Source organism: Dipodomys spectabilis, unplaced genomic scaffold, assembly GCF_019054845.1.
Source record: "Dipodomys spectabilis isolate Male_0828 unplaced genomic scaffold, ASM1905484v1 ptg000098l, whole genome shotgun sequence".
Taxonomy (NCBI): Eukaryota; Metazoa; Chordata; class Mammalia; order Rodentia; family Heteromyidae; genus Dipodomys; species Dipodomys spectabilis.
The window spans coordinates 12930060-12955925 of NW_024870775.1; the positions used below are offsets into that span (position 1 = coordinate 12930060).

Sequence of the window (25866 nt, forward strand, 5' to 3'; positions counted from 1 at the left end):
TCAAGTGGTAGAACATTTGCCTTGAGCTGAAGAGCTGAGGGACAGCACCCAAGCCCTGAGTTCAAGCCCCATGACCAACAAAAAACAAAAACAAAAAAAACCTCTGTGTAACATGCCCACTAAGTCAACCAGGGGTTCCATGCTGACTAACTCAGGGGACACCAAGGACACAAAGGTGGCAGGGCTTGCTGGGTGCCAGTGGCTCATGCCTGTAATCCTAGCTACTAAGGAGGCTGCCCAGGCAGAAAAGCCCATAAGACTCTGATCTCCAATTAACCACCAGAAAACCAGAAGTGGTACTGTGGCTCAAGTGGTAGAGCACTAGCCTTGAGCTGAAGAGCTCAGGGACAGCACTCAGGCCCAGAGTTCAAGCCCCATGACCGACAGGGCTGGGAACGTGGCTTAGTAGTGGCTCATGTGGCAGAGCCTTGAGCAAAAGGAGCTTAAGGACAAGTGCCTAGGCCCTGAGTTCAAACCCCAGGACTGGCAAATAAATAAATAAAAATAAAAATGGCAGTTCTTGAGTTATATGCATGGTCCCACAAAAATTACCTATGTGATAGCAGGAGCTACGCATAACAGAATAGAAAGATAAAAAATATTTTACTCAGTTAATTACATATTTGGATAACAAAAACAACAGTGCAATTCTAATAACTTTACAATAATAATAGCTTCCCAATAGTCAAACATTCAAATTGTTTGCCACTTAGGACTTAAAAATCTTAAGTTAGTCAGCAACAAGAAAATGGGACTAAGAATGTCTAGTCACCCCCTTTTGAATCTCATTTTCCAGAAAAACAAACGTCATTATTTATTGCACATATTTCATTGGCTTCTTGTGAGAAGTCAAGTCACAGAGCACAATGCATTTGGTATAGAACAGGCCTCTGAGAACTACTAATTACTTTCCCAATGTGGATAACATAACTTAGTCTTTGTATGCATGCAAGCTCTTTACCAACAATGAGAAACTCTTCAACTGATAAAATAACTTTCAGTTATGCCGAACTTTAAAGCAATATGACCTCAGAATACTTATTCCGTTGCTTCTGTCTTCCACAGCCGCAATGCTCCTGCTATCACTTTTCACAAGGATAAATCCACTGTAAAGAGAAAAGACATGTCAGGTATTAATCTTAGAAAAGGGCAAATGTGCTAGGAGCTGGAGGCTCATACCTGTAATCCAAGTTACTCAGGAGGCTGAGATCTGAGGATTGTGGTTTGAAGCCAGACTAGGCAGGAAAGTCTGAGACTATTTATCTCTAATAAGCTACTACTTAGAAAAAACTGGAAGTGGCACTGTGGCTCAAATGGTAGAGTGCTAGTCTTGAGTAAATGAAGTCAGAGACAGCTCCAAGGCCCAGAATTCAAGCCCCAGGACTGGCAAATGAAAAAAGGGCAAACATTTAAGCAATAAGTGCTTTTACATGAAGACATAGTTCAGTTTTCTGTACCTTTTCTCACCTAGCCAACTCCATATAGCCCTTGTTTATTCTGAGCTGTTTTAAAGAATTGAATTAATTTGTTATGACTGGTAAACATCATAGCATCCTAACATAGGAATATCAATACATGGGCCTACTGATAATAACAACAGCTGCCTGGATCACAGTGGTTCTAGCTCTTTTAAGAAACGTCTGATTAAAAGCACCTAGTTTAATCTGGCCAAGTTGGAATCATTTCCCTAGCACATAGAATTACTTATCAACTCCTGTAATCTCACTGTTCTCTTGAATGAAAGAGATGTAATAACTTTAGGAGCTCATGAATAGAGTAATTTTTCTTAAGTTTGACTCTTTTAAAATTCAAGTTCAGCTTGTTCATACATTCTGAGAGATAAAACATATCTATCTCTCAGCCAGTATCAACTGTACAACATGGGAAATGCTAACTACATGTGGTAGCTTTGTATATTACAGGAGATAATATATACAATATGTAGCTAGAACTAACAATCTCATCATTTTGTATGGGGCTTGAACTCAGGGAATGGGCACTGTCCCTTAACTTTTTTTGATCAAGGCTGATGCTCTATTCCTTGAGGTACAGCTCCACTTCTGGCTTTTTGTTGGTTAATCGGAGATAGAAATCTCTCAGACTTTCCTGCTGGCTTCAAACCACAATCCTTATCTGAGTCTCCTGCATATTTAGGATTACAGGTGTGAGCCACTGGATCCCAGCACAATCTCATTTTTTTTTTTTTTTTTTTTGGTCCGGTCGTGGGGCCTGAACTCTGGGCTTGGGCGCTGTCCCTCAGATTTCAGCCCAAGGCTAGCGCTCTACCACTTGAGCCACAGCGCCACTTCCGGCTTTTTTCTTTTTGCTTATGTGGTGCTGAGGAATCGAACCCAGGGCTTCAGGCATGCAGGGCAAGCACTCTACCACTGAGCCACTTTCCCAGCCCCTCATTTTTTTTAAACAGGAGAAATACAGTATGAGCAGTGGCTGGTCTCAGGACCAAGTTAATAGGCAGTAGGCTGGGTTTATCATTAATTTACCCTTTTAGCATTTCTTTAAAAAAAAAAACCTGCTGAGAGACATAATACAGTGGCACACACCTATAGTCCCAGAATGAGGCCAGAGAATCTCTTGAGACAAGAAGTTCAAGGCCAACCTGGGCTTTCAAACAAGCAAATCAATACTGCTTTGCCATTTTTGGGGCTAAGTGAAGGAAAACAATCAATTACTTGGCCCATCTGTGGGATCCTCCAAGCAAGTGATAGCAGCTCCTGAGGGCCGGGATTTTATTTTCCTTATTCCATGTGTAGATGCGCAAAGAGAGGTCCAAGGAGGAGGTGATAACTTGGTTTGCATCCTTATAAAATGAAGTTAAGTTAGATGAGGACATATAGACTACTGAGGTCAAAGGGCAGAGGGCATATTACAAGCAGGAGGCGTTGTACTTACTACCCACAAGGATGTGATGGATCTCTGGTGGTCCTGGAAGGTTGTCAAATGGTGGCCATATATGGTGAATAGCACCAGCTTTGAGCCACAGGCCAGCAGGATCACCTGAGAGCCATGGCTTTGCATGAGGTGAGGAGGCATCATGGTGTCCCGCAAAGAGAAACTGACAATCTGTTGCACTTTGGGGATAAAAATACATAGATTGCTTCTCTTGAATAGGTCTATACCTCACCCGTGGTGATGAGATACACTACAAAGAGTGAAGGTTTCACAGCTCTATACTCAACCCTGCCCATGCATTTACTACATACCAATTCATCAGCTACAAAATGCTGGCTACAATACTGCATTCACAGTCAGATGTGATGATTCATAGCATCTGGCTTGTGAAGTGATTAGCACAGCATCTAGCAAACAACAGGCTCTTGCCTGCCTTTTTCCCTTTCCCATCTAAGGATGATATAAGAAATGACCACATTGATCAAGGCCCCTGAATTCAAACCCCAGTACCACCAAAAAAGAAGAAGAAATTGCTACAATGAAAATTATGACATCTGCCAAAAACTACTATTGAAGAGATTGTCCTTCATACTGTATAGCACTACTCATTTATACCAGGAAAAAAATTACCTCTTGTGAAGAATTCATGTGTTTTCTTGTATCAGACAAGGGGTATTTTACACATCGCATTTCCCTTTTTTTCTCAGCTGTCAGGAAGCTTAGAGTAAAATTTATGGTCAAATGACGTGAGAACAAATGAATACATAAAAGGGAAAAATGATAAGGATCAAAGAGAAGTCCTGTCAGATAATGTGAGGTTTAGGAAATAGTAGAGTGGGGAAGGTTGTGGAATTTGTTTTCCTACTAGACCAGGAATGCCTTAAAGACAAGTGTTCTAGCTTTTACACATGCACATTTGCATTCAGTGCTGAGAACTGGGTCTTTGAACCTATTTGGGACAGTAGGAATGAACAGAGGCATGAAGATCAGTAAGGAGGGAAAGAGAGTAGAGGTGGACATTGTTTACTGCCTGAATCCCCAAAGCACACTAGGTTCTTCAACATTTAGCAAGTGCTCATCACTGAACCAGTGTATACAATCAAAGAACTTCTGCATATATTTCCATGAGAGGGAAGAAAAATGGCCCAAAGAAAAAGAAAAGGTGAGGAAACTGCTCAGGAAGCACTGTACTGCAATGATGGCGACCCACAGAAAGCAGCCAGCATGGGGACCTTACCCAGAGTGTTCACTCTACCCCTGGACTTATCCGCCTTTAACTCAAAGGTAGTGACCATCATCTGTGTGCAATCACAATTTTTTCTGTGCATCACAATCAGCCTGGCTGCCTCGACTGGGGCCCAGCAGGCCTTGAAAGTCAAACTGACAGGGAGGATGGTGCAGACAGGAGGCTCTTCTTCCAATGGGTCCAGCAGAGATTGAACGTCGAAGACCTGTGGAACAACCCTGCTTGGCCACTGCATGGGTGAAGGAAGGCTTCTCCAAGCTCAGAAAACACTCCACCCCAACCCGGCTCACACCTCTGGCAAAGTCTGGCCTATATCTGCCCTTTTGACTTACAGGGCAGCCCATGACACTTGCAGGACCTTCCTCCTATACTGTGGATGAAGGCCCAGAGACTTTTGGAGGTTAATCCCAGCTCCCATTAGGGAACATGCTGGTAGGCCAATTCCAGTGAGGTTGCTATGATGGATGAATCACTCAAATGGCATTTGTTATTCTCAGCTGTACTTTCTTTTCCTGTCTCCTATTCTTCCCCTGGTACATGGAAGTCCCAGCGACTGCTTCCCATGGCCTCTCTGTACCCACTGCTCTTCTCTGACCATTTGTCTACTGGCTACCATCCCTAGGTTCCCATGTGATACCTCTCTCTTCCTAGCCCTTCCATTCCATAAGACCAATGCTAGCTGTCTGCTTTTTACCATGGTCTGACTTCCTAGTCTAGAACCTAGTACTTGAAAGGTGCCGAGGCTCTAGCAAATAACTAGACGCCTCTATGCCTGCAAGTGATCAGGGCTCTGGGACTCACTGGATCTGAGAATGAACAGGGTGCCACTCCTGATGGCAGAACAGGAGTACAAGGAGAGTTCCACTAGGTCCTTCTCTAGGAGAAGGTTCTCCTTAAGCATCTCCTCTCAGCCTCACTATTGTCAGACCACCTCATTAATCTTGAGTAGTTCCATCAGGATTTTCCTTTGGGCCCCAATGTGTTTAAAACGTATTTCTGCCCACTCCTGCAGGGGACTGGCCCACAGACAGCACACAGCGAAGCAAGAGCCCCCTGGTGTACAGGACCACTGAGCTTCCTGCAGGAATGACTCTATGCCAGGAACAGACACCTAGGAGGAGCTGAGAGTGGCTCTCAGTGAGCAACCAGGGGCCTCCTCCTGCCTGGACCTCCTGCCAGGCTATGGAGCTTGATCCTGTGCAAGAAACCGCTTGCAAACAGCCTCAGAACTCCAGTCCTTCTATCTTCCACTGATCCAGGCTCCCTAGGGAAAAAGGGTTCTATAGGTACTGACCTGTGGACCTAGTTCCAAATCCTTCGGGAATACAATTACCCACTGTCTATCAGGTGAACCTGAGAAGTCCAAGGAGGTATGGAGTAATGTGGTCACCTTGGAGACCATTTTCAGTTGAGGCACCAACAGTGTATAGAGGTTTCCTCTGGCACAGACTACCTGGAACAGAAAGAAGCAACAGAACACCAGGGCATAAGAGGTGCCAGGGACTCTCTTAAACTATGAAGAAGGGGTGCTATTCCCAACTTTTCCCCTCCAGGGTGACCACAGCAAACTAGCAACATGTAGATGTGAAGCCCCATATTTCTCTTGCTTTGGCTTGTCCTGTGGTTCTGCTGGTAGGTGGCAGCAGGCACCTGTGCTGTGTTGCTCTGTCCTGTACTTGCTGGGTCCCATCATGACTAAGTTTCAATAACTGATATTTAAGTTGGGCATCAGTGGCTCATGCCTTTAATATTAGCTACTCAGGAGACTGAGACCTGAGGATCACAGTTCAAAGCCAGCTTGGGCAGGAAAATCCATGAAACTCTTATCTCCAATTAACCACCAGAAAACTAGAAGTAGCACTGTGGCTCAAATGGTAAAGCATCAGCCTTACCAAGTTACTTAAATTCCTTTGAATTTAATAATTTGAATTTGAGACAAATAGGGTTACCTCTTTGGTAGCTGGCCTTCAATAAAGCTGTTCCTGCAAAAGCCCAGTGCCACAGTATTTGATTCTGTGTGTGGTTTGGTGGTAAGCCTTATTCATTATTACCAGAAACCTCAGATTCTCATTCACAAATTTTACTTAGACCCATATAGAGTGTACCCTACAAAAGTCCATTTCAACGTGTACATTTCATAACACCAGGCTCCCAAGTGTCCAACACAAGCATCTCATTAGTGCCCCTGCACCACATTGGCTTCAGGGACCTCCTCCCACACCGATTCATGTCTGCTGAAGGTCACAAGCTGCCCACAGACCCTAGAGCGAAACCTGTCCTTGGTTCCACAGAATAAAAACTGCTGGCCATACATAGGGCTCTTCTGATGGTGGAGGCTTACAGTTCCTAAGCCTGCAACTCTGTTCTCAGTTTTTCCTTACCTCAGGCCCTGGAAGCAGTACCCACAGATGTTTCCTTACTAAGTACATCCACAGTGGCTTCAAGAGAAAGGCACACCAAGATGACCTATGGAATCCCCTCTGTTGGGAGAACAAAGCCTTTCTCCAGACGGAGGGTCCTAGAATAGGATACCCTATCCAGGACTACTGGCTCTGAGAACATCTAAGCAACCCAGGAAGCTCACTCACAGACTTTTTGGACAGCACTGCCCTGCTATATGTAAAAGCCCAAGGAAGAGTGTGTGTAGTGGCATACTCCTATAATCCTAGAGCTTGTGAAGTGGAGGTTTGCAAGTTTGAGGCTAGTCTAAGCTTCATACTTAGCAAGATCCTATCTCAATAGAAAAATGAAAGCCAGGCACCAATGGCTTATGCTTGTAATCCTAGCTATTCAGGCATCGGACATCTGAGGATCATGATTTGAAGCCAGCTCAGAAAAGACCGATACTATTATCTCCAACTACCCACCGAAACAGCCAGAAATGGAGTTGTGACTCAAGTAGTGGAGTGCTAGCCTTAAGCAAGGAAGCTTTTGATTATGAATTTGAACAATAACAAATGCTGGTGGGGATGTAGGGAAATAGGAACCCTAACTGTACAACCACTCTGGAAAGCAGTCTGGAGGTTCCTCAAAAAACTAAACATGGTCTTCCCTATGATCCAGCCATACCACTCCTAGGCATCTACCCTGAACATCATGAGCCAGGATATGATAAGGACACCTGCACATCCACGTTTATTGTTGCATTATTCACAATAGCCAAGATATGGAAACAGCCCAGATGCCCCACAATAGATAAGTGGATCCAAAAAATATGCTACCTATACACACTGGAATTATACACAGCCATTAGAAAGAATAAAATGTCATTTTCAGGGAAATGGATGGAACAAATCATGCTAAGTGACATAAGCCAAGCTCAGAGACAAATGGTGCATATTCTCTCTGATATGCATTAGATTTAAAATTATGTAAGAATCTAGATACTCACATACAGTGAAACCAAAAGAGGATACTCAGAAGAGAATCACAAAAGTGCAATGCCTAAGCACCTCTTCGTATTTATGTAAGAAAATATACATAGTGAAACAAACTCCAAAATACGTAAACGAAACTTTTTTGTTTTCAGTTTTTGATGATTCTCTCTTCTTTATTTTATATATGGTGTATTCACATGTATACACAAAACTTTTTCTTTTAGTTTTCAGTTTTTGATGGTTCTCTCTTCTTTACCTTATATATGGTGTATTCACATGTACATCTTTGAGAGGGTGGAGGAGAGGGCAGAGAACTCGATGGAAAAAGGGTGAAAAAGCGCAGCAGTGGAGTGCACTGGACATTCATGAAAGTGAACTAGACAACTCATGGGTGGAGACGGGAGGGAGGGAATGGGAGAGAGTGAAGGAACAGATGACACCGTACAAAAGAAAATGTACTTACCTGACTCATGTAATTCTAACCCCTTTGTACATCACTTCTACAATAACAATAAACTAATTTTTTTTAAACAAGAAAGCTTTGGGACAGCACCCAGGCCCTGAGTTCAAATGCCAGGACCAGCACCAAAAAATAAATAAAACAAAAATCTGAGAAACCCTTGTCCAGTTCTCTTTCTCTACCACATTTACCACTCTGAGCATCCCTGGAGTTATTATAGAGAATTGTTTTTTATTTTTCTTCTAATCTTAATTCTTTTCTATACTTTTTCTTTTCGGGGATTATACTTGGCACTCTACCACTTGAGTCACACCCCTATACTTTTTTTTTTAACTTTCAGGTATGGGGAAGTTTTGTATGGTTTCATGATTTTGTCTGAGCCCGTCTCAGACTGCAATTCTTCTATCCTTCCATGCATCCTGGTATTACAAGGACCATCCATAGCACGCTCCAATTCTTTTATATCATTAATTTTTTTTTTTTTGTCAGTTGTGGGTCTTGAACTCTGGGCCTTGGCGAAATCCCTCAGCTCTTCAGCTCAAGGTAAATGCTCTACCACTTGAGCCACAGTGTCACTTCTGGTTTTATGGTGGTTAATTGGAGATGAGTCATGGATTTTCCGGCCTGGGCTGGCTTTGAACCATGATCCTCGTATCTCAGCCTCCTGAGTAGCTAGGATTACAAGCATGAACCACCGAAGCCCAGCTTCATTAACTTTTTAAAGTGATAAACAACACACAGAGAACAACTACACAAAACCTCAATGAACTTACTACAATATTCATGTCAACATCCAAGAAACATCACACTACCAGCAATACAAGCTCCTCTTACTCCCTCCAATCAATGTATAACTTCAACATCTGTACCCACATATACAATGGCCTCTAACCACTATTTCTTTACCTTTCTTAATGAAGTCTTCTACTCTAGAATGTCTACTGGGTTCTTTGTTCAACCTGTTATTTCATTTGTTATGGCTTTAAACACCAAAACGTGTCTACTGCATCTATAGCCCTTGGCTTTACACTGTCTGTTGTTTGCTGTTCACCCTACCAGTATCCATTCACATGTGAATTTGGAAATAGAAATATGTAAAGCATGGGGACTTCCCTCACTCCTACCAACTGATCAAGGAGCTGAGCTGCAACCTGCTCATCGCCCTTTCCCTGAGGCTACACCACACAGGATCCATTCTTATTGCCCTTGAACTCCAGCTTCTGTGTCTGGACTGTGAAAAGAATGCTTAGCCTTACATGTGCCTTGAAATATACATCTCTAGGGCAAAAATAGCCCCAGTGATAGGCTTAGGACTTAAATTTCTGCCATCTTCTGTATACAAGCCTATCCAATTCCTTTTTCCCCCCTTTATGGGACAGGGTGTCTTGCTATGAAGTCCACACTGGCCTGAGCTCAGCCTGTAACCCAGGCTGGCCTTGAACTCAGCCTTCCAAGTCCTAGCATTACTGGTATGCCCACCACACCCATCTTGTTTAATTATTTATTATTAAGCTAACTGGCACTGCAGGCTTTTTTTTTTTTTTTAAGTGGTGGTGGTGGTACTGAAGATTGAATACAGGACCTCACATTAGCTAGGTAAATGACAAATGGTCTTCCACTGCTCAACTTTTTTTAAGTGCTGGAGATTGAATTTATGGCCTCAGGCTTGCCAGGCAGTGGCTCTACTACTTGAATCTTTTGCCCAGACCCTTTTTGTGTTGTTTATTTTTGAGATAGGGTCTTGCCTTACGCCTGTCTTACCTGAACTGAGATCCTCCTGCTTATGCTTCCTCATATCACTGGGAATGACAGGTGCATGCCACTGCATACAGCCATTGTCTTTCCCCGAAAGCTGAGAGAATAAGCATGTGGCATCTTCACCCAGCCATTGGTTTATATAGAGTCTTATAAACATATTTTGTCTCATATTGTGATCCCCCAGCAATGCCTTCCAAGTAATCAGAATTAAAGGCTTGAGGCATATTACCTAGCCATTTATACCATTTTTAAATTTGAGAGCATCTCACCAAGTTGTCTAGACTTAACTATTCTCTTGCCTCACCCTCCTCAGTGGCTAGGATTACAGACATGCACCATCATGTCCAGCTGTTGTCAGTTAAAAAAAAAAAGAAAAAGAAAAAGAAAACCTGAACCTTAGCCAGGTGCCAGTAGCTTATGCCTGTAATCCTAGCTACTCAAGAGGCTGAGATGTGAGGATCCAGGTTCAAAGCCAACCCAGGCAGGAAAGTTCGTGAGACTCTGATTGCCAATAAGCCACCACAAAACCAGAAGTGGTATGACTTAAGTGGCAGAGTGCTCACCTTGAGAAAAAGAAGCTCAGGGACAGTGTCAAGGCCCTAAGTTAAAGCCCCAGAACTGACACACACACACACACACACACACACACACACACACGCACACGCACACGCACATACACACACACGCACGCACGCACACAAAATAAATGAATAAAACAGAATTGAAGTTAAAAGAAATTGCAGGTAGAAGAAAGATACTGAGACAGACCAATAGACAAGAAAGCAAGAGCATGTGACCACAGAACCCCAGGAGTCCACAGAGCTGGCTCTAACTGAGCGAAAGTGAGAGGCTACAGACAGCAACTGAAAGACAGGAGTCTGCACTCAACATGGTAGGCAAGAAGGAGTCTGCCCTGAAGACTCCATGCATATGTATCATATGGTCACGGGGCTAGGATCTAGGACCTGGCAATCAGCTAGGCCTTGCAGAGCTAGGGAACTCACCAGCAGAAAGGGATTCTCAGGCTGGTCATAGGCCTCGACTGCAGCACAGGGAGTCAGTAAGGAGAAGGAAGCCCCCTCACATCCAGTCTCTGCTCCCCACACTTTTATCAATCCCTCTGTGTCCACAGTGATGACTAGCTGCTGCTGAGGGTAGGTCACCAAATTCACCAGAGGAGCTGGCTGCGCAGGGCTGGACCAAATCTCTGTGCCCTAACAACAAAATTGATACAGAGTCCATTCATTATAAACATACTATTTTCATGCATTCAATAGGCATATATTTACCTGTGTCTGCTTTATACCAGACTCTACTGTGCATACAGGATAGCACAGGTGAAAAGGATGTGCCCCACCCTATAGCACTATAGAGAGAATAGTAAAGACGGGTGTGTCCCAGTTAGAATAAGGGCAGGAATGGAGCTAGGGCAACTGGAAAGATCTCCCGAAGACTGGATAGCATCCACAGAGTACTAAGAAGAGGAAGAGGCATTCACAATGACATGCCATATCCAGTGTTACCTAGGGCTCCAATGAAGGAAAGGAAGCTACAGACTGAACTGAAAGGCCAATGCAACATTGATCCCACGCACAGAACCCAGGCTGTGCACTATCATCTATTGCTTTCAGCTATCTTACTTAAGTCTTATGGAAATCCAGGGTTTTTTTTTGTCATTTAAAAAATCATTTAATATACAAAGTGAAAAAACTAGAATATAAAAGCATTTCACATTTTTTTAAACAAACCCTTCTAAATTAGTTAAGAGAAAATAGAGATCCACAATCTTTATCTGAAACCCTTGGGGCTAGATGTTTCAGAATTATAAAATTTTCAGATTTTAGAAAAATAATTAATTTAGTGTATATACGATAATACATTAGCCTCCAAAAGATTTTGTGGCAGCACCTCCAGCTCAGTAATCACACATGTTAATATTTCTACAAGAAAACAAATGAATAGTCACACTAAATAGAATAAGTACAGTGAATATCAGTTCAGATTTGATTTGGAAGCAAATGAATTCTGTCATTCAGCTTATAACCTTATGTCCAGAATTTCTTGGATTTGAAATTACAATTACAGATAAGGAATGAAGACCTTTAACAAACTTGTATGACAAGACACAAAAGACTAAACAGACCCATTATTACAAATGAATGTGTATAAAAAAAACACACAGCCTTCCTCTCTCCGTTATCTTGGAGCCTGTGGAGGCCTGCTGGGAACAGGCAAAATGTCTAGAAGGCTATGGTGCAAGGCCATTTTTGCTGGCTATAAGCAGGGTCTCCGGAACCAAAGGGAGCACACAGCTCTCCTTAAAATTGAAGGCGTTTATGCCCGAGGTGATACCAATTTCTACTTGGGCAAGAGATGTGCTTATGTATACAAAACAAAAAACAACACAGTGACTCCTGGCGGCAAACCTAACAAAACAAGAGTAATCTGGGGAAAGGTAATGCGTGCCCATGGAAACAGTGGCATGGTTCATGCCAAATTCCAAAGCAACCTTCCTGCTAAGGCCATTGGACACAGAATCTGTGTGATGCTGTACCCCTCCAGAATTTAAACTAATGAAAATTAAATAAAATAAATCTGCAAAAAAAAAAAAAAAAACACATTACCTTTCAAATACATTATAAATTAATAAGCATCTTCTCTTTGATATTACTAAATGCACATCTTTAAAAACATATACACATAGCACACAACATGATAAACTAATCAGTTTATGGCAGTAGCTACCCTGTTTAGAACATTTCCACCCAATTTGGGACGTGCCCAGTAGTGCCACCACTGGCTAGCCCCAAAGCCTATCAATATACACGGGCCACTAATCCAGAGGAAGACAATGCCTGATTTGGACCATTCCATGATCTCTTTGAAAACTAGGAACACCAGACCCATCATGCACTGAATTGGACATTAGGGTGTGTCTACTTACTGTTGCCCCAGAATTTTCATTCCAATCACTCATTTCACTCCAATCAATCATATTATCTTGGTATTCCTTTATTAATTTTTTTACTCTATCAGTTGATTTCTGTTGCTTAAATAAGCCAATGCCATCATCATATCTGATCATGATAAAAAAAGATTATATATTTAATCTGAGGGTTACTAGCATGAGAAGTTGAGAATACTGAATGTGAGAAAATTCTAGGAGGCAGGATGGGAATGTGGCTTAGTGGTAGAGTGCTTACCTAGTACATATGAAGCCCTAATGCTAGAAATGGTGCTGTGGCTCAAGTGGTAGAGCACTAGCCTTGAGCAAAAGAAGCTCAGAGACATTGTCCAGGCTCTGAGTTCAAGCTCCAGGACTAGTTAAAAAAAAAAAAAAAAATTCTAGGAGGCTCAAAAACAATTTAATCTTTGCAGGCGACAAGAGTGTTTAGCAACACAAGAATTACACAAGTTGAGTAAACTTATGTTGAATGAATTTATTATGAATAATTGTTTAAAAGCTCTATGTGCTAGACACAGGAGGAAACCGTCTTTCCATATAATGGAGGCAAAATGCAGAAATTTTTCTTTCTGTGTTACGACACTGCCATTAAGACACCATCTTTCCATATAACGGAGACAAGATGCAGTGAACTGTCTTCCTGTGTTACAGGAAAATGTGTTTGCTGTGTTACAGCAAAATGCAGAGAATTTTCTTTCTGTGTTATGACACTGGAGGATTTGAAATAGAATTAAGGTTTACAAAATGAAAGCAAGGCAAGAGGTGTCATTTGGCAATGAAAATAGAATGCTTCTGAAAGTCACAATCCATCTGAGAGAGTGGAAGAGCTGCAGTTTAAACTGGTTAAGTAGGAAGGACAAGGAATATTGTCACAAATTGTGTTAATTTTTGAAGCAGCGTGGGTGCTGACTAGTAGTAGTATCAAAAATGTATTCAGGAAGTGGCGCTGTAGCTCAAGTGGTAGACCGCTCGCCTTGAGCTGAAGGACAGCGCCCAGGCCCAAAGTTCAAGCCCCATGACAGACCAAAAAAAAAAAAAATGTATTCAGAGGCCAGAAGCTGGTGGCTCACACCTGTAAATCCTAGCTACTCATACCTGTAAATCCTAGCTACTCGGGAGGATCTGAGGATTGTGGTTCCAAGTCAGGCCAAGCAGGAAAGTCCATGAGACTCTAACCTCGGGTTAACCACCAAAAAGCAGAAGAGCTACGCCTCAAGTGGTACAGTAACAGCTTTGAGCAAAAAAGCTCAGGGACAGTGCCCAGGCCCTGAATAAAAGCCCTACTACCAGCATACACATACACATACACACATATACACACACACAAACTCACACACACACTGTATTCAGGATTGTTTTGATACCTGTATTTGTAATAAAAAGATGTTTCAGGAATCAATAAATGTCTTTGAAAAGCTGGTCCTGTGTTATATGTAAGAAACATAGTATTTGTTTTACAATCTTTGTTTACCAAATCATGCTTGTAGGGGCTGAGAGGATGATGAAAAGAGATGGAGGTGAGTTTGATTGGGAGACAGTGTATGTATATATGGTAATGTCACAATGAAACCTGACTTTGTACAATTAATAGATGCTAACAAAAAAATCTTTAACAGAGAAAAAAATCAATCTGTAGTAATGCCAGATACAGCGGTGCAAGTCTATAATCCCAGCATTCAAGAGGCTGAGATTAGACTGGTGAGTTTGAGGCCACTCTGGACTACAAAACAAGAAAATGAAAACAAAGAAAAAAAAACAAAATCTCAAAGAAAAAGAAAACAAAAAAAATCTGGAGAGCAGTATGGTACCACATACCTATAATTCTGTACTCAGGAGAAACAACTAGAAGAATCACAAGTATGTGCTAATAGTGTATACCAGGCCAGCCTGGGTTATGAAATACTGTCTCAAAACTAGCCACCTTTCTCCCCCCAGCCAAAAAAAAATCTGTCTCTGCTACCACACCACAGGAAATGAGAAGCTCTGTTTTATTATACCGCTTAGCCATGATATTCTGCCTCACCACAAAAACAATATAGCCAAATGACCACAGCTAAAACCTCTGAAACTGAAACAAATAAATCTTTCCTGCTTTGAATTGTTTATCTCATGTATTTATTACGGCAACATAAAACTAATACATTGCCAATCACTGTAGTGACTACAAACTCCAATAGGAATTAACTGCCTTGCTCCATCTAGCTGTAGTAACAAAAGGACAGATTAGTTAATTTATTCAGAACAGAAGCTAAGAAATCCAAAATGAAAGAGGCTTTACCATGGTCAAATGAACATGCAAAAATGAAATTCCCTTGTGCAACTAACTGATGCTAATTAAAAAAAAGAAAAAAAAAAGAAAAAAGAATCTCAAATCAAGGCACAAACAGCTTCAGTTGTCTGAGCAAAGCCTGGCATTCACTTGACTTGCTTGCTCACAGCTGGCACTTTACTGCATAATCTGTACAATCTGCACTTTCAGACTACCTTTTTGTTAGTTAATTGGAGACAGAGTCTCAAAGACTTTCCTGTCTAGCCTAGCTTAGAACTTCAAATCTCTGATTGAAGCCTCCTGAGTAAACAGGATTACCAGTGTGAGCCACAGGGGCCCAGCTAATCAAGACTTCTTGCTTCCTCAAGAGAGTAAAATGCCCTTGTCTATACATAGTGGAAGGTAGGAGGGAGACCAGAGTAACTCCCTCTATCAAGCCACACACACACCCTTTCATTTGTGCCAGTCCTGGGGCTTAAACTCAGGGCCTGGCCACTGTCCCTGAGTTTGTTTTGCACAAGACTAGCACAGCTAGCCTTGAGTCACAGTTTTGTGTCACATCTCCACTTTTGGCTTTTTAGCAGTTAACCAGAGATGAGAGTCTCACAGACTTTCTGCTCAGACTGGCTTCAAACTTCAATCCAGACCTCAACCTCCCGAGTAGTAAGGATTATAGGTATGAACCATCAAGTCCTTTTAAGTACGTAAGATCCCAGATGAGGGCAGAAACTTCATAACTCATTACTTCCCAATACTGGTGCATAGGGGATTAAGTTTCAGCATGAATCTTGGAGGGCACAAGAACAAGCACCAACTATACAGATGATTTTCTTTTTTAAAAAATTCAAAGTTTGATTCCCAAGAGCCCCTGAGTAAAAAGCCTGCCTTTGGTCACAAGTCTACAATCCACAGGCAGGTCTCTCTTTCAGGAGGAGCAACCCTCACAGGGAATGAAGGTTAAGCAGGGACCTGAGCTCAGCTAGGTCTCTTGATATACTGACTAGTCCCCAGGAGACCTCTAATTTGCTATGGCTTTTCAATACTAACTTCTCTTGTCAGAGGTAACATCCACTGCCAGCAAACCTAATGAATGGTAAAAGACAAGTTATTAACAAAAGACTATTTATATAAAGTAGTAACATCCTACCTAGGGTTGAGAGTATAGTTCAGTGGTAGAACACTTGTGTAATACTTACAAAGCCTTGGGTTTAATCCCCAACATCACAAAAAATAAAAATCAAATAAGATACTATAGATATCTCTGTCTAAGGCATTCAAAAATACAAAGTATTCCACAGATTCTAGGACACTATCCATTACAGGAGGCTGCGTTCCATTTGCGTGTGACCCTAGGCAGAACTCCTGGATTTACAAGCAACCATAGTTCAAGTTTCAGAGACATCTTCCTCCCTTAGTCCCAGTTTATGTCTATAAAGTTAGGATAATAATGAATACCTTGGCCGGGAAGGTGGCTCAGTGGTAGAGTGCTTGCCTTGCATGCATGAGGCCCTGGGTTCGATTCCTCAGCACCACATAAGCAAAAAGAAAAAAAAGCTGAAAGTGGCGCTGTGGCTCAAGTGGTAGAGTCAGCACCACATAAGCAAAAAGAAAAAAAAGCTGGAAGTGGCGCTGTGGCTCAAGTGGTAGAGTGCTAGCCTTGAGCTGAAGAGCTGAGGGACAGCACCCAGGCCCAGAGTTCAGGCCCCACAATGGACAAAAAAAAAAAAAATACCTTATTGGACTGCTGCTAATAAGAAAACAAGATATAAAAACTAAAACCTTGGGCTGGGAAGGTGGCTCAGTGGTAGAGCGCTTGCCTTGCATGCCTGAGGCCCTGGGTTTGATTCCTCAGCACCACATAAGCAAAAAGAAAAAAAGCCGGAAGTGGCGCTGTGGCTCAAGTGGTACAACACTAGCCTTGAGCTAAAGAGCTGAGGGACAGCGCCCAGGCCCAGAGTTCAGGCCCCACAACTGGATCCAAAAAAAAAAAACCAAAAAACTAAAACCTTTTAACTGCCAAGGGTTAACAATGTTTAAAATGTTAACCAAGTTATCTAGACTTACATATGGGGATGACTAAAATGTCTAATAATCTAGGCAACATGGCCCAGTAGGCTAAAACCATGTGGAGAATCACATGACTAAGAGATGTCAGATTCAAGTCCAGAAATGCTTGCAAGGAAGGGGTGAGAAATAGTAAAGAAAGCTGGAATGCCAACACAGTCCCCACCAAGCACAGCTGGTACCGTTCAGCTTCCCAAGGGCACAAAACAGAAAGCCAAGAATGTGTCACTGAGAATGGTCACACTCAGATTTCAAACATAGATCCACTGTCTACTTGTTACTACTGTGCCCTGGTGTTGTAACTGAGCCTCTTGTGAGCTCAGATTTTTCATCTGCAAAATGGGGCTTCTATTCCTAATCCCAGAAGCTTTCCAAAGTAAGTAAATAAAATTACACAAAGGGTCATGATGAGACCAGGACACAGTAAGGATTCCGGACACTCGGGCATTGCTTTCCCTTCCAGGGCCAGCTCACCTCACACAAATCCCAGGCACGCACAGTGCAATCCGCAGACACAGTGCAGACCACAGACTTCTCTGTTCCGTCAAACAGGTACTCATTGGTCGATACATAAGCCAGCTGATTTATCTGTCCTATGAGAGAACACAGAAACATAGCCAGAGATTGGACACTCTACTTAAGGAAAATGTTCTGAAGTAAAACCGTCACTCTACTTCTGTCTTAGATACACAATGGTCACTTGGTTACTTGGGCACAATAAAATAGGAAAGAACTAGCTGCTCTCTGAAAGAAGCTGTTCTCTGGACTGTCTCTCTTCAGCAACATGACATTAAACTACTCCTTAGCCTCTTGGTTTCTGCTTCTGACTACTCTAAAAATGATGTGACTATGTCTTCCTCATAGGGTTACTATGAGGATCAGATGACATAACACAAATGTTTACAGAACTAGCAAAAATACTTAATCATCAAGTAACCCTCTCCAAGTCATTGGTTGAAACTCCAAATCCCGTAAGACTTCACCATGAGGAGAGTGGAGGGTGAGTGGGAGTGGACATAGTCACTACATTTCCTACACCATACCTGTATGCCCAGCAATAGTTTTGTAAACAAAATCCTCGGGCCGCCCAGATTCCACTCGAAACTCCAGTTCAGACCGGGAGAGATAGTACTGTTTCCATGTTTGTGTGCCAGGGACCATTTGAGAGGCTCTGCAGGAGGACCAGCGTCTCAGACACAGCTGCCTGAAAAACAGACCCACAACTGAAGGCAGGATGTAGCAGTCATGGACTTTGGAGCTAATAGATTGAGTTTTGAATCCTGGCTTTTTGTCTACCTAGGTCTCAGCCATCTCTCCCGTAAATGGGGATAAAGGAACACTGATACACATCAGGCATGAAGTGCTGTTTTATGTATCCAATGGAGTTTCTTCACAACCCTATGAGGTAAAAATCTCACCTCCATTCTACACTTGGGAGATGTAGAAGTTAATCAACTGGGATTCAAATGGGATTCTCAATGCCTCCACTATTATTGTAAAATTAACTATGTCTTTCTTCATTTCTGCCAACCCCTTATGTATTTTTCTTGCTTTGTGGCCAGAGGCATCTATAACTATCATCTTCTTGCTAGACTAATTGATTTATCATTATAAAACACCTTTCTTTGTGTGTAGTACCATTTTTTCCCTCTCAATGTCTGTTTTGTCTTATGTTAGCACAATTCAGCTCTCTTTTGGTTATTATTTGCATGATATATCTTTTGGGGAAGAGATGGTTCTGGGGTTTAAACTCAGATTCTATGTTCTCTCAGTTTGTTTGCTTGGCTAGTGCTCTCCCATTTAAGCCAAGCTATTAACCTGGCTTTTGGCTGGTTATTTTAGCGATGAAGTTTCATGGTGTTTTCTACCTAGGCTGGCTTTGAACCATGACCCTCAAAAGCTAAGATTATAGGAATAAGTCACCAATGTCCATCTTGCTTTATTTATTTTGCTAGTCCTGGACCTTGAACTCTGGGCTAAAGTATTGTCCCAGAGATTTTGTGTTCAAGGCTAGTGTTCTACCACTTGAGCCACAGCTCTGGCTTTTTATGGTTATTTGGAGATAACAGTCTCATTGACTTTTCTGTGCAGGCCAGCTTCGAAACAGAGATCCTCAGATCTCAGCTTCCTGAATAGCTAGGATTACAGGCATGAGGTACTGTGTGCCCAGCTTTGTTTTAAGATGTGGGTCTCACTTTTTATGTGAGCCAGCCTGAACCACAATCCAATTTATGTTTCCCCCACAGCTGGGAGGACAGGAGCATGCCACTATGCCTAGCCTTTTGTGTTCAGATGAGATCTAGTAAAAATTTTGCCTGGCTGACCTCAAACCATGATCCTTCTAGTCTCTACTTCCTGTACAGCTGGTATGACAAATGTGAGCCTATTGGTTGGTTTGATTTCTCCATGTGGCTTCAAGCTACATGTCTAAGTTCCAGAAAGAAGTAACTTGGTACTGCAGAGGTTAAGGGCAACTGGAGTGGTCACCTGGCTATCCAAAGCTGAGAAGGCCTGATCAATGGGGACTCCCAGCACTAACATTGCACAGCAATAATGTGGCATCCTCTAACTCTAGTCCAGCACTCCTGTCTCAGGAGAAACGGAATGAGGCCACATAGAAAACGAGAGGATCACAGCAGTGTGGTTTAAACAGGACAACATAACGTGTGATGACTTGTACAATTATTGAGCACCTACATGTCAGGCTCAGTACCAAGCACTAGAAAGCTTCTGTACATTGAAGACTGCAGTGCCCACATGGGAAAAAGGCTTATTCTGCTTGCTGACTCTCTGGCTTTCTACCACATCTAGCACCCTAACAGTCTGTGGGAAGAAAGAACTCCCAGATTACTTTGTTTGTTCCATGTTATAAGAGGCCACATGAAGACATAGCTGCCAACAATAAAAAAAATCAGATTTCCCCAGTTGGGGGCCAGTGATTCTTTCATGTAATCCTAGCTACTCAGGAAGCTAAGATCTGAGGATCAAGGTTCAAAGGCAACCCAGGCAGGAAAGTTCATGAGACTTTTATCTCCAATTAACCACCAGAAAACTGGTGGCACTGTGGCTCAAATGGTAGCGACACTTCATGCCTTGAGCACAAAGAGGCTCAGGGACAGAACCCAGGCCCTGAGTTTAAGCCCTACAATCAACAAAAACCAAAATGAACAAATAATAAAACAAATGCAAAAAAGGAGGAAGAGAGAGTGAACAATAATACTATTCAGTATATACTATATGGACAGGCACCAGGCATGGGAGGGGAAAACTGGGGAAAGAAAAGAAAGGGGTGATATTGTCCAAAAAAGAAATGTACTCTGGAAGTGGCGCTGAGGCTCAAGAGCTGAAAAGCACAGGGACAGCGCCCAAGCCCAGAGTTTAAGCCCCATGACGACCAAAAAATAAAAAAAAAGTAAAAGTTATATAATTGGGGCTGGGAAGGTAGCTCAGAGGTAGAGTGCTTGCCTTTCATGCATGAGGCCCTGGGTTCCATTCCTCAGCACCACAAAAGCAAAAAGAAAAAAGCCGGAAGTGGCGCTGTGGTTCAAGCGGTAGAGCACTACTAGCCTTGAGCTGAAGGCAGCGCCCAGGCCCAGAGTTCAGGCCCCCCCGCCCCCCAAAAAAGAAAGAAAGAAATAAGGTGTTGATAATCCTAGCTACTCATGAGGTTGAAACCTGGAGGATCACTGTTCAAAGCCAGTCCAGGCAGGAAAGTTCACTAGACTCTGTCTCCAAATTAATCACCAAAGCACATGTCTGGAGGTATGACTCAAGTGGTAGAGTACCAACTGAGCAAGTGACCCAACCCAGAGCGATGTACTGAGTTCAAACTACAGTATCAACAACAAAAAAGTAATTTAATCATAATTCAGTTGCTGTATCTTCTGAGCCAGTTACATTCATTTATTGTACATTTCTGCCCCTGAGTTTTATAATCCTACTTTTATCAAGTCTTCCATTCTACTTGTATTCCAGACAGGAGATTCCTATCTGAATCATCCTTTCTATGCATTCTAGAAAGCTAGAAATGTAGACAGTTATCACAAGTCTTATCCAGTGCAGCCATCTCCTTTTGCAGGACCACTGTTAACTTCTCACTCACCTCCACAGTTCTTTGGTCCTTGAAACTTCATTCCAGACCTAGAACAAGAAGGGAAAGTAGAGTATGGTCAGCCAACATGTAGTTAGCCGCTCACTTCCCAAGCCCTGTGGAGGGACTAAAGGCCAAATCACTCAATAAACCTCACCATGGGAAATTAAGACACAGATTCGGACATAAAAACAATCAAATAATACCTAAGCACTAAATGGGGGTGGTAGGTAGTCAGGGCAGAAGTGATTACTGATCAAGTTTAAAGAGACTGGCTGGAGCACTCTAGGGAGAAATAGGTGGGCAAATATAATGTCAAAAAAGATGGGTATTTGGGCTGGGAAGGTGGCTCAGTGGTAGAGTACTTGCCTTGCATGTGTGAGGCCCTGGGTTCGATTCCTCAGCACCACATAAGCAAAAAGAAAAAAAGCCGGAAGTGGTGCTGTGGCTCAAGTGGTAGAGCACTAGCCTTGAGCTGAAGAGCTGAGGGATAGCGCCCAGGCCCAGAGTTCAGGCCCCACAACCGGACCCCCCCCCAAAAAAGATGGGTATTTGACCTGAATTAGAAAATAAAAGTCTGGTTATAAAGGAATAGGGAAAGGAACTGGAAGTTGGCTTAGACCAACTTCCCAAAACCTTAATGAAAAAAAAATAAAAATTTGAGAACTCTCAATAAGGGAATAACAGGGCCAAAGTGTTCTTTGGGAAGATTGCTTTGGCCGCTACAGGGAGGGAAGACTGGAAATGAGATCAGAGGAGACTTTGTATGAAGGTGCAGCAATGAAGCAAATTAAGCTTTAACCAAGGAAATGTCCCTCAGGCCCAGGCCTGCATCCTAAATCTTTCTGGCCTCTTCATCTAGACACCCTAGATTTAGGTGCCTGAAGAGCTTCCATGAATAACCATCTAGATAGAGCCTTAGGCAATCAAGCTTCTCTAAAGACCTCATAAATTTCTCACAAATGAGTTTTTCTAAGCCTTAGCAAAACGAATCAAGACCCTCTTTGGACCCACACTCCCACTTCAACAGCCTTCAGTCATCTACCAGATAAAGATTTCCTGGTCCTTAAAAAGTTTCTTTGGGACAGTCGCCTGTGGCTCACGCCTGTAATCCTAGCTACTTAGGAGGCTGAGATCTGAGGATCTTGGTTCAAAGTCAGCCCAGGCAGGAAAGACTGTGAAACTGTTACCTCCAATAAACCACAAAAAAACAGGAAGTGGCACTGTGGCTCAAGTCGTAGAGCACTCACCTAGAGCTGAAGAGCTGAGGGATAGAGCTCAGGCCCAGAGTTCAAGCCCCATGACTGACCAAAAAAAAAAAGTTTCTTTGGTTAGTATGAATGTAAAGTTTGTATCTGCAAAATTAAGCCAAACAAAGATCTGGAGATTTTCTTTTTCTATTCTTATTGTTATTATGTGTGCTGGTCCTAAGGCTTGAACTTGGGGCCTGGGTGCTGTCCCTGAGCTTTTGTGCTCAAGGCTTGTGCTCTACCACTTGAGCCACAACTCCACTTAAAAGTTTCTTTGCAGCTGGGCACTGGTGGCTCATGCCTGTAATCCTAGCTACTCAGGAGGCTGAGATCTGAGGATCACAGTTCAAAGCCAGCTGGGGCAGGAAAGTCCATGAGACTCTTATCTCCAATAAACAATCAGAAGACCAGAACTGGCACTGTGGCTCAAGTGGTAGATCATTAGCCATGAACTGAAGAGGGCAGGGAGAGCACTCAGCCCCAGAGTTCAAGCCCTACAACTGACAAAAAAAGAAAAGTTGGTTCTACCCAAGGATGTAAGGCACCCCTCTTGCAAACTATGTCCCTAATACACCTTGCTTATTTCTGTGGAAACAATCAAGGATCCATTTCTAGACCTGTGTATGACAACTGATGAATCACCTCAAGCAAATAGCTGTGTGATATTAAGTTTCCTTATTAGTAACAGGTGACAACCAGTATTTTACTAGATACTGAGGCCTGTTGTGAGCACTGAGAAGGAAGAAGCACAAGGGAGGGACAGAGCCCCTTCTTCCTCTGCTAGAGGGTCATGTGCTTATAATTGGCCTGGTACTGAACTTAAAAAACAGAACACAGATACTGGTAATGACTGATTCCAGAAAGGAAATCAAATTAATCCTACAGGTTCCTTTCCCAGCATTAGCTGGAGGGCTATACCACCCAGAACAGGCCCTCCTCTTGTCATTTTTGGTTGGACTGCCTGAAAGGGTGTTGGGGTACATGACAGGAAGCATATGATCCTGGTGAGAGAGAGAGAGAGAGAGAGAGAGAGAGAGAGAGAGAGAGAATGAGTCTCCAACTTTCTTGCCTAGACTAGCTTTGGGCTGTGATCCACAGATCTTAGCCTCATAAGTAGCTAGGACTACAGGTACGAACCACCAATACGTTGCTCAAAATATATATAAGATACTTCAATGAAGATGAAAATTTTGTATGTAAAATTGTTTATAACCCATGTACAGGAATATTTACTTGTTAAATACATGCCTTTAGCATCTGTTTAAAGTAAGTTTTCAAGGAAAAATATTATTCTTGATGAATAAACAAAGTTCAATTAGATCTTTACTGTACTCACAATCCTCTATTTTTGCCCCCTCATTTCATAAGAGGGAAAGCTGTATATCTGGAAACACACTTCTAAATATATCTTGTTCTTGAAACTTACTGAACTTGACACACAAAAAAGACAAGAAATGTTTCTAGTAAAGACATGAAAATGGCTTAAATAAAAAGTTGATTGAGGGCTGGGAGGTGGCTCAGTGGTAGAGCGCTTGCCTAACATGCATGAGGTCCTGGTTCGATTCCTCAGCACCACATATACAGAAAAAGCCAGAAGTGGGCACTGTGGCTCAAGCGGCAGAGCACTTGCCTTGAGCCCAGAGTTCAGGCCCCACAACCAAAAAAAAAAAAAAAAAGTTTATTGCATTGCATTACCTTTAAAAGTCAGTAAGCTGGGGCTTAGTTGGTAGAGTGCTTGCCTAGCATGCACAAAGTCCTGGGTTAGATTCCTCAGTACCACATAAACAGAAAAAGCTAGGAGTGGCGCTGTGGCTCGAGTGGTAGAGTGCTAACCTTGAGCAAAGAAGCTCAAGGGCAGTGCCCAGGCCCAGAGTTCAAGCCCCAGGACTGGCAAAAAACAAAAAGTCATGAGCTGTGGCTCATGTGTAGAGCACTAGCCTTGAGCAAAAACTTCAAGGACAATACTCAGGCCCTAAGTTCAAGCCCTAGTATCAACGTGAGTGTGCACACACGTGCACACACACACGCAGGCACAATAAAAGCCAGGAACATAAATGTCGGTAATTAGGAGGGAACAGTCAGATCCTATTTCTTCCCCAGGGCCGGGTTTCCAGTGGCATGGATTATAGTCGCCATGGTCTGACAGCTGATTACATGCCTGAAGAATTAGGTGATGTCTTTACTAAGTGTCCAAAGTGTCCAGAACCTTCGGCTGTATTGCCAAACTCTCCATCCAAGGAACCCTTATCAAATGAGCCCTTAGAAACCAGACACCGTGCTACGTTTGAAGACTTTACGACTGGGAAGAGGAGTCGAAAACTGGAGCTCAGGAGGCTCTGGCCGCGCAATTTTTAACGTGTCACTAATGTGTATTCCGGTCGATGCCGCTGCCTTCCCGCCCAGTGGCAGGCTTGACTCCTCAGCAAGTGCTCGGCAAGTGCCAGGCCCCGGGCCCCGGTGGGGCAAAAGCCCGGCCAGCGGGCGCAAAGCGACCTCCCCGCCCCACCGGGCGCCCGCGCGGCCCCCCCCCCCCGGCGCCGGCCCAGACCGCCCTTACCTTGTTCACCTGCGCGGCGCGCAGCAGGTCCGGCGCCTCCAGGAAGGAGAAAACGTGCAGAAGCTCGTCCACGCCCAGCCGGGAAACCATGCCGCCAACGGTCCGAGGCGGCCGCCGCCGCCGCCGCCGCCGCCGCGCCGCCTGCCCGCGCGCCGCCTGCCCGCGCGCCGCCGCCGCCGCCGCCGCCGCGCCGCCTGCCCGCGCGCCAAGTGCACGCCGCCCCCGCAGGCCCCGCCCCCGCAGCCGCACTTCCGCCCCGCCCCCGAGGCGTGGTGCCCCCACCACCGAGCTGAAATGCGGTGGGGGTACTTCCGGCCTCACCCACACACCCCTTCCGCTCGGTGGGGGTACTTCCGCCCTCCCCCACACCCCTTCCGCTCGTCTGTCTCCCAGAGGACCCTCACCCATCCTTTATACTGACGGTCAGGTCCTGCTCCTAGGCCTCAGGATTTCTCTTTCCATCACTGTCCTAACCGCTCAGTTCAAGATCAAGTTAAGGGCAAGATAAAATGAACGGTGGTGTGCTCAGGGTAAGCATCCTAGTAATGGGAGGGAGGGGGAGGGAACCTAAGAAGGTGGCTCAGTGGTAGAGCGCTTGCCTTGCATGCATGAGGCCCTGGGTTCGATTCCTCAGCACCACATAAGCAGCAAAACAAAAAAGAATCCTAGTAAGGCTATGTGAGAGGGAAAAGGTCAAGTCCAACTCATGACCAAGGGCAGGTTCTGGTCTAGAGTAGATGAGAGTCAGAATTAAGATCATTGTCAGTCAGGTAATTGTTCAGAGTTGATTCCAGGTTGACAGTTGAATGTTCAGCCAGGGCCACGATCAAAATGAGGATAAAGTAAGGGCAGGGAAGATTTCATTAGGTTGAGCATGAGACTTAAATTCAGGGTAAGTTAAAAATCAAAAAGTAAGGGGC

At 43.5% G+C, this 25866-nt stretch overlaps 2 protein-coding genes across 3 annotated transcripts; one reads left to right on the plus strand and one right to left on the minus strand.

The window, feature by feature from the left end:
* Positions 1-584: 584 nt before the first annotated feature.
* LOC122113830 (F-box/WD repeat-containing protein 12-like) lies at positions 585-25079 on the minus strand. 2 transcript variants are annotated; one of them, XM_042686949.1, is made up of 10 exons: positions 24947-25079; positions 21152-21189; positions 18093-18253; positions 17524-17642; positions 10756-10965; positions 5451-5609; positions 4148-4361; positions 2911-3089; positions 2691-2818; positions 585-1106 (listed from the first exon to the last, which is right to left on the minus strand). In XM_042686949.1, exons 1-10 carry the CDS (start codon positions 25034-25036, stop codon positions 998-1000), a joined length of 1407 nt encoding a protein of 468 aa, XP_042542883.1. In that variant the 5' UTR covers positions 25037-25079; the 3' UTR covers positions 585-997. The 2 variants fall into 2 exon arrangements, with proteins under 2 accessions (XP_042542883.1, XP_042542884.1); XM_042686950.1 differs by lacking the exon at positions 10756-10965.
* LOC122113831 (60S ribosomal protein L35a-like) lies at positions 11969-12320 on the plus strand. The gene has a single exon (XM_042686951.1). It carries the CDS (start codon positions 11988-11990, stop codon positions 12318-12320), a length of 333 nt encoding a protein of 110 aa, XP_042542885.1. The 5' UTR covers positions 11969-11987.
* Positions 25080-25866: the final 787 nt, after the last annotated feature.

What these genes read in the sequence shown, in the direction of transcription:
- LOC122113830 (XM_042686949.1), bottom strand. Translation starts at nt 25,036, where the DNA reads ATGGTTTCCCGGCTGGGCGTGGACGAGCTTCTGCACGTTTTCTCCTTC. An exon ending in AACTATTGCTGGGCATACAG is followed by an intron (nt 17,643 to 18,092) that starts GTATGGTGTAGG and finishes GTTCTCTCATAG; the next exon opens with GACAGATAAATCAGCTGGCT. An exon ending in CCATCACATCCTTGTGGGTA is followed by an intron (nt 2,819 to 2,910) that starts GTAAGTACAACG and finishes TCATTTTATAAG; the next exon opens with GATGCAAACCAAGTTATCAC.
- LOC122113831 (XM_042686951.1), top strand. Translation starts at nt 11,988, where the DNA reads ATGTCTAGAAGGCTATGGTGCAAGGCCATTTTTGCTGGCTATAAGCAG.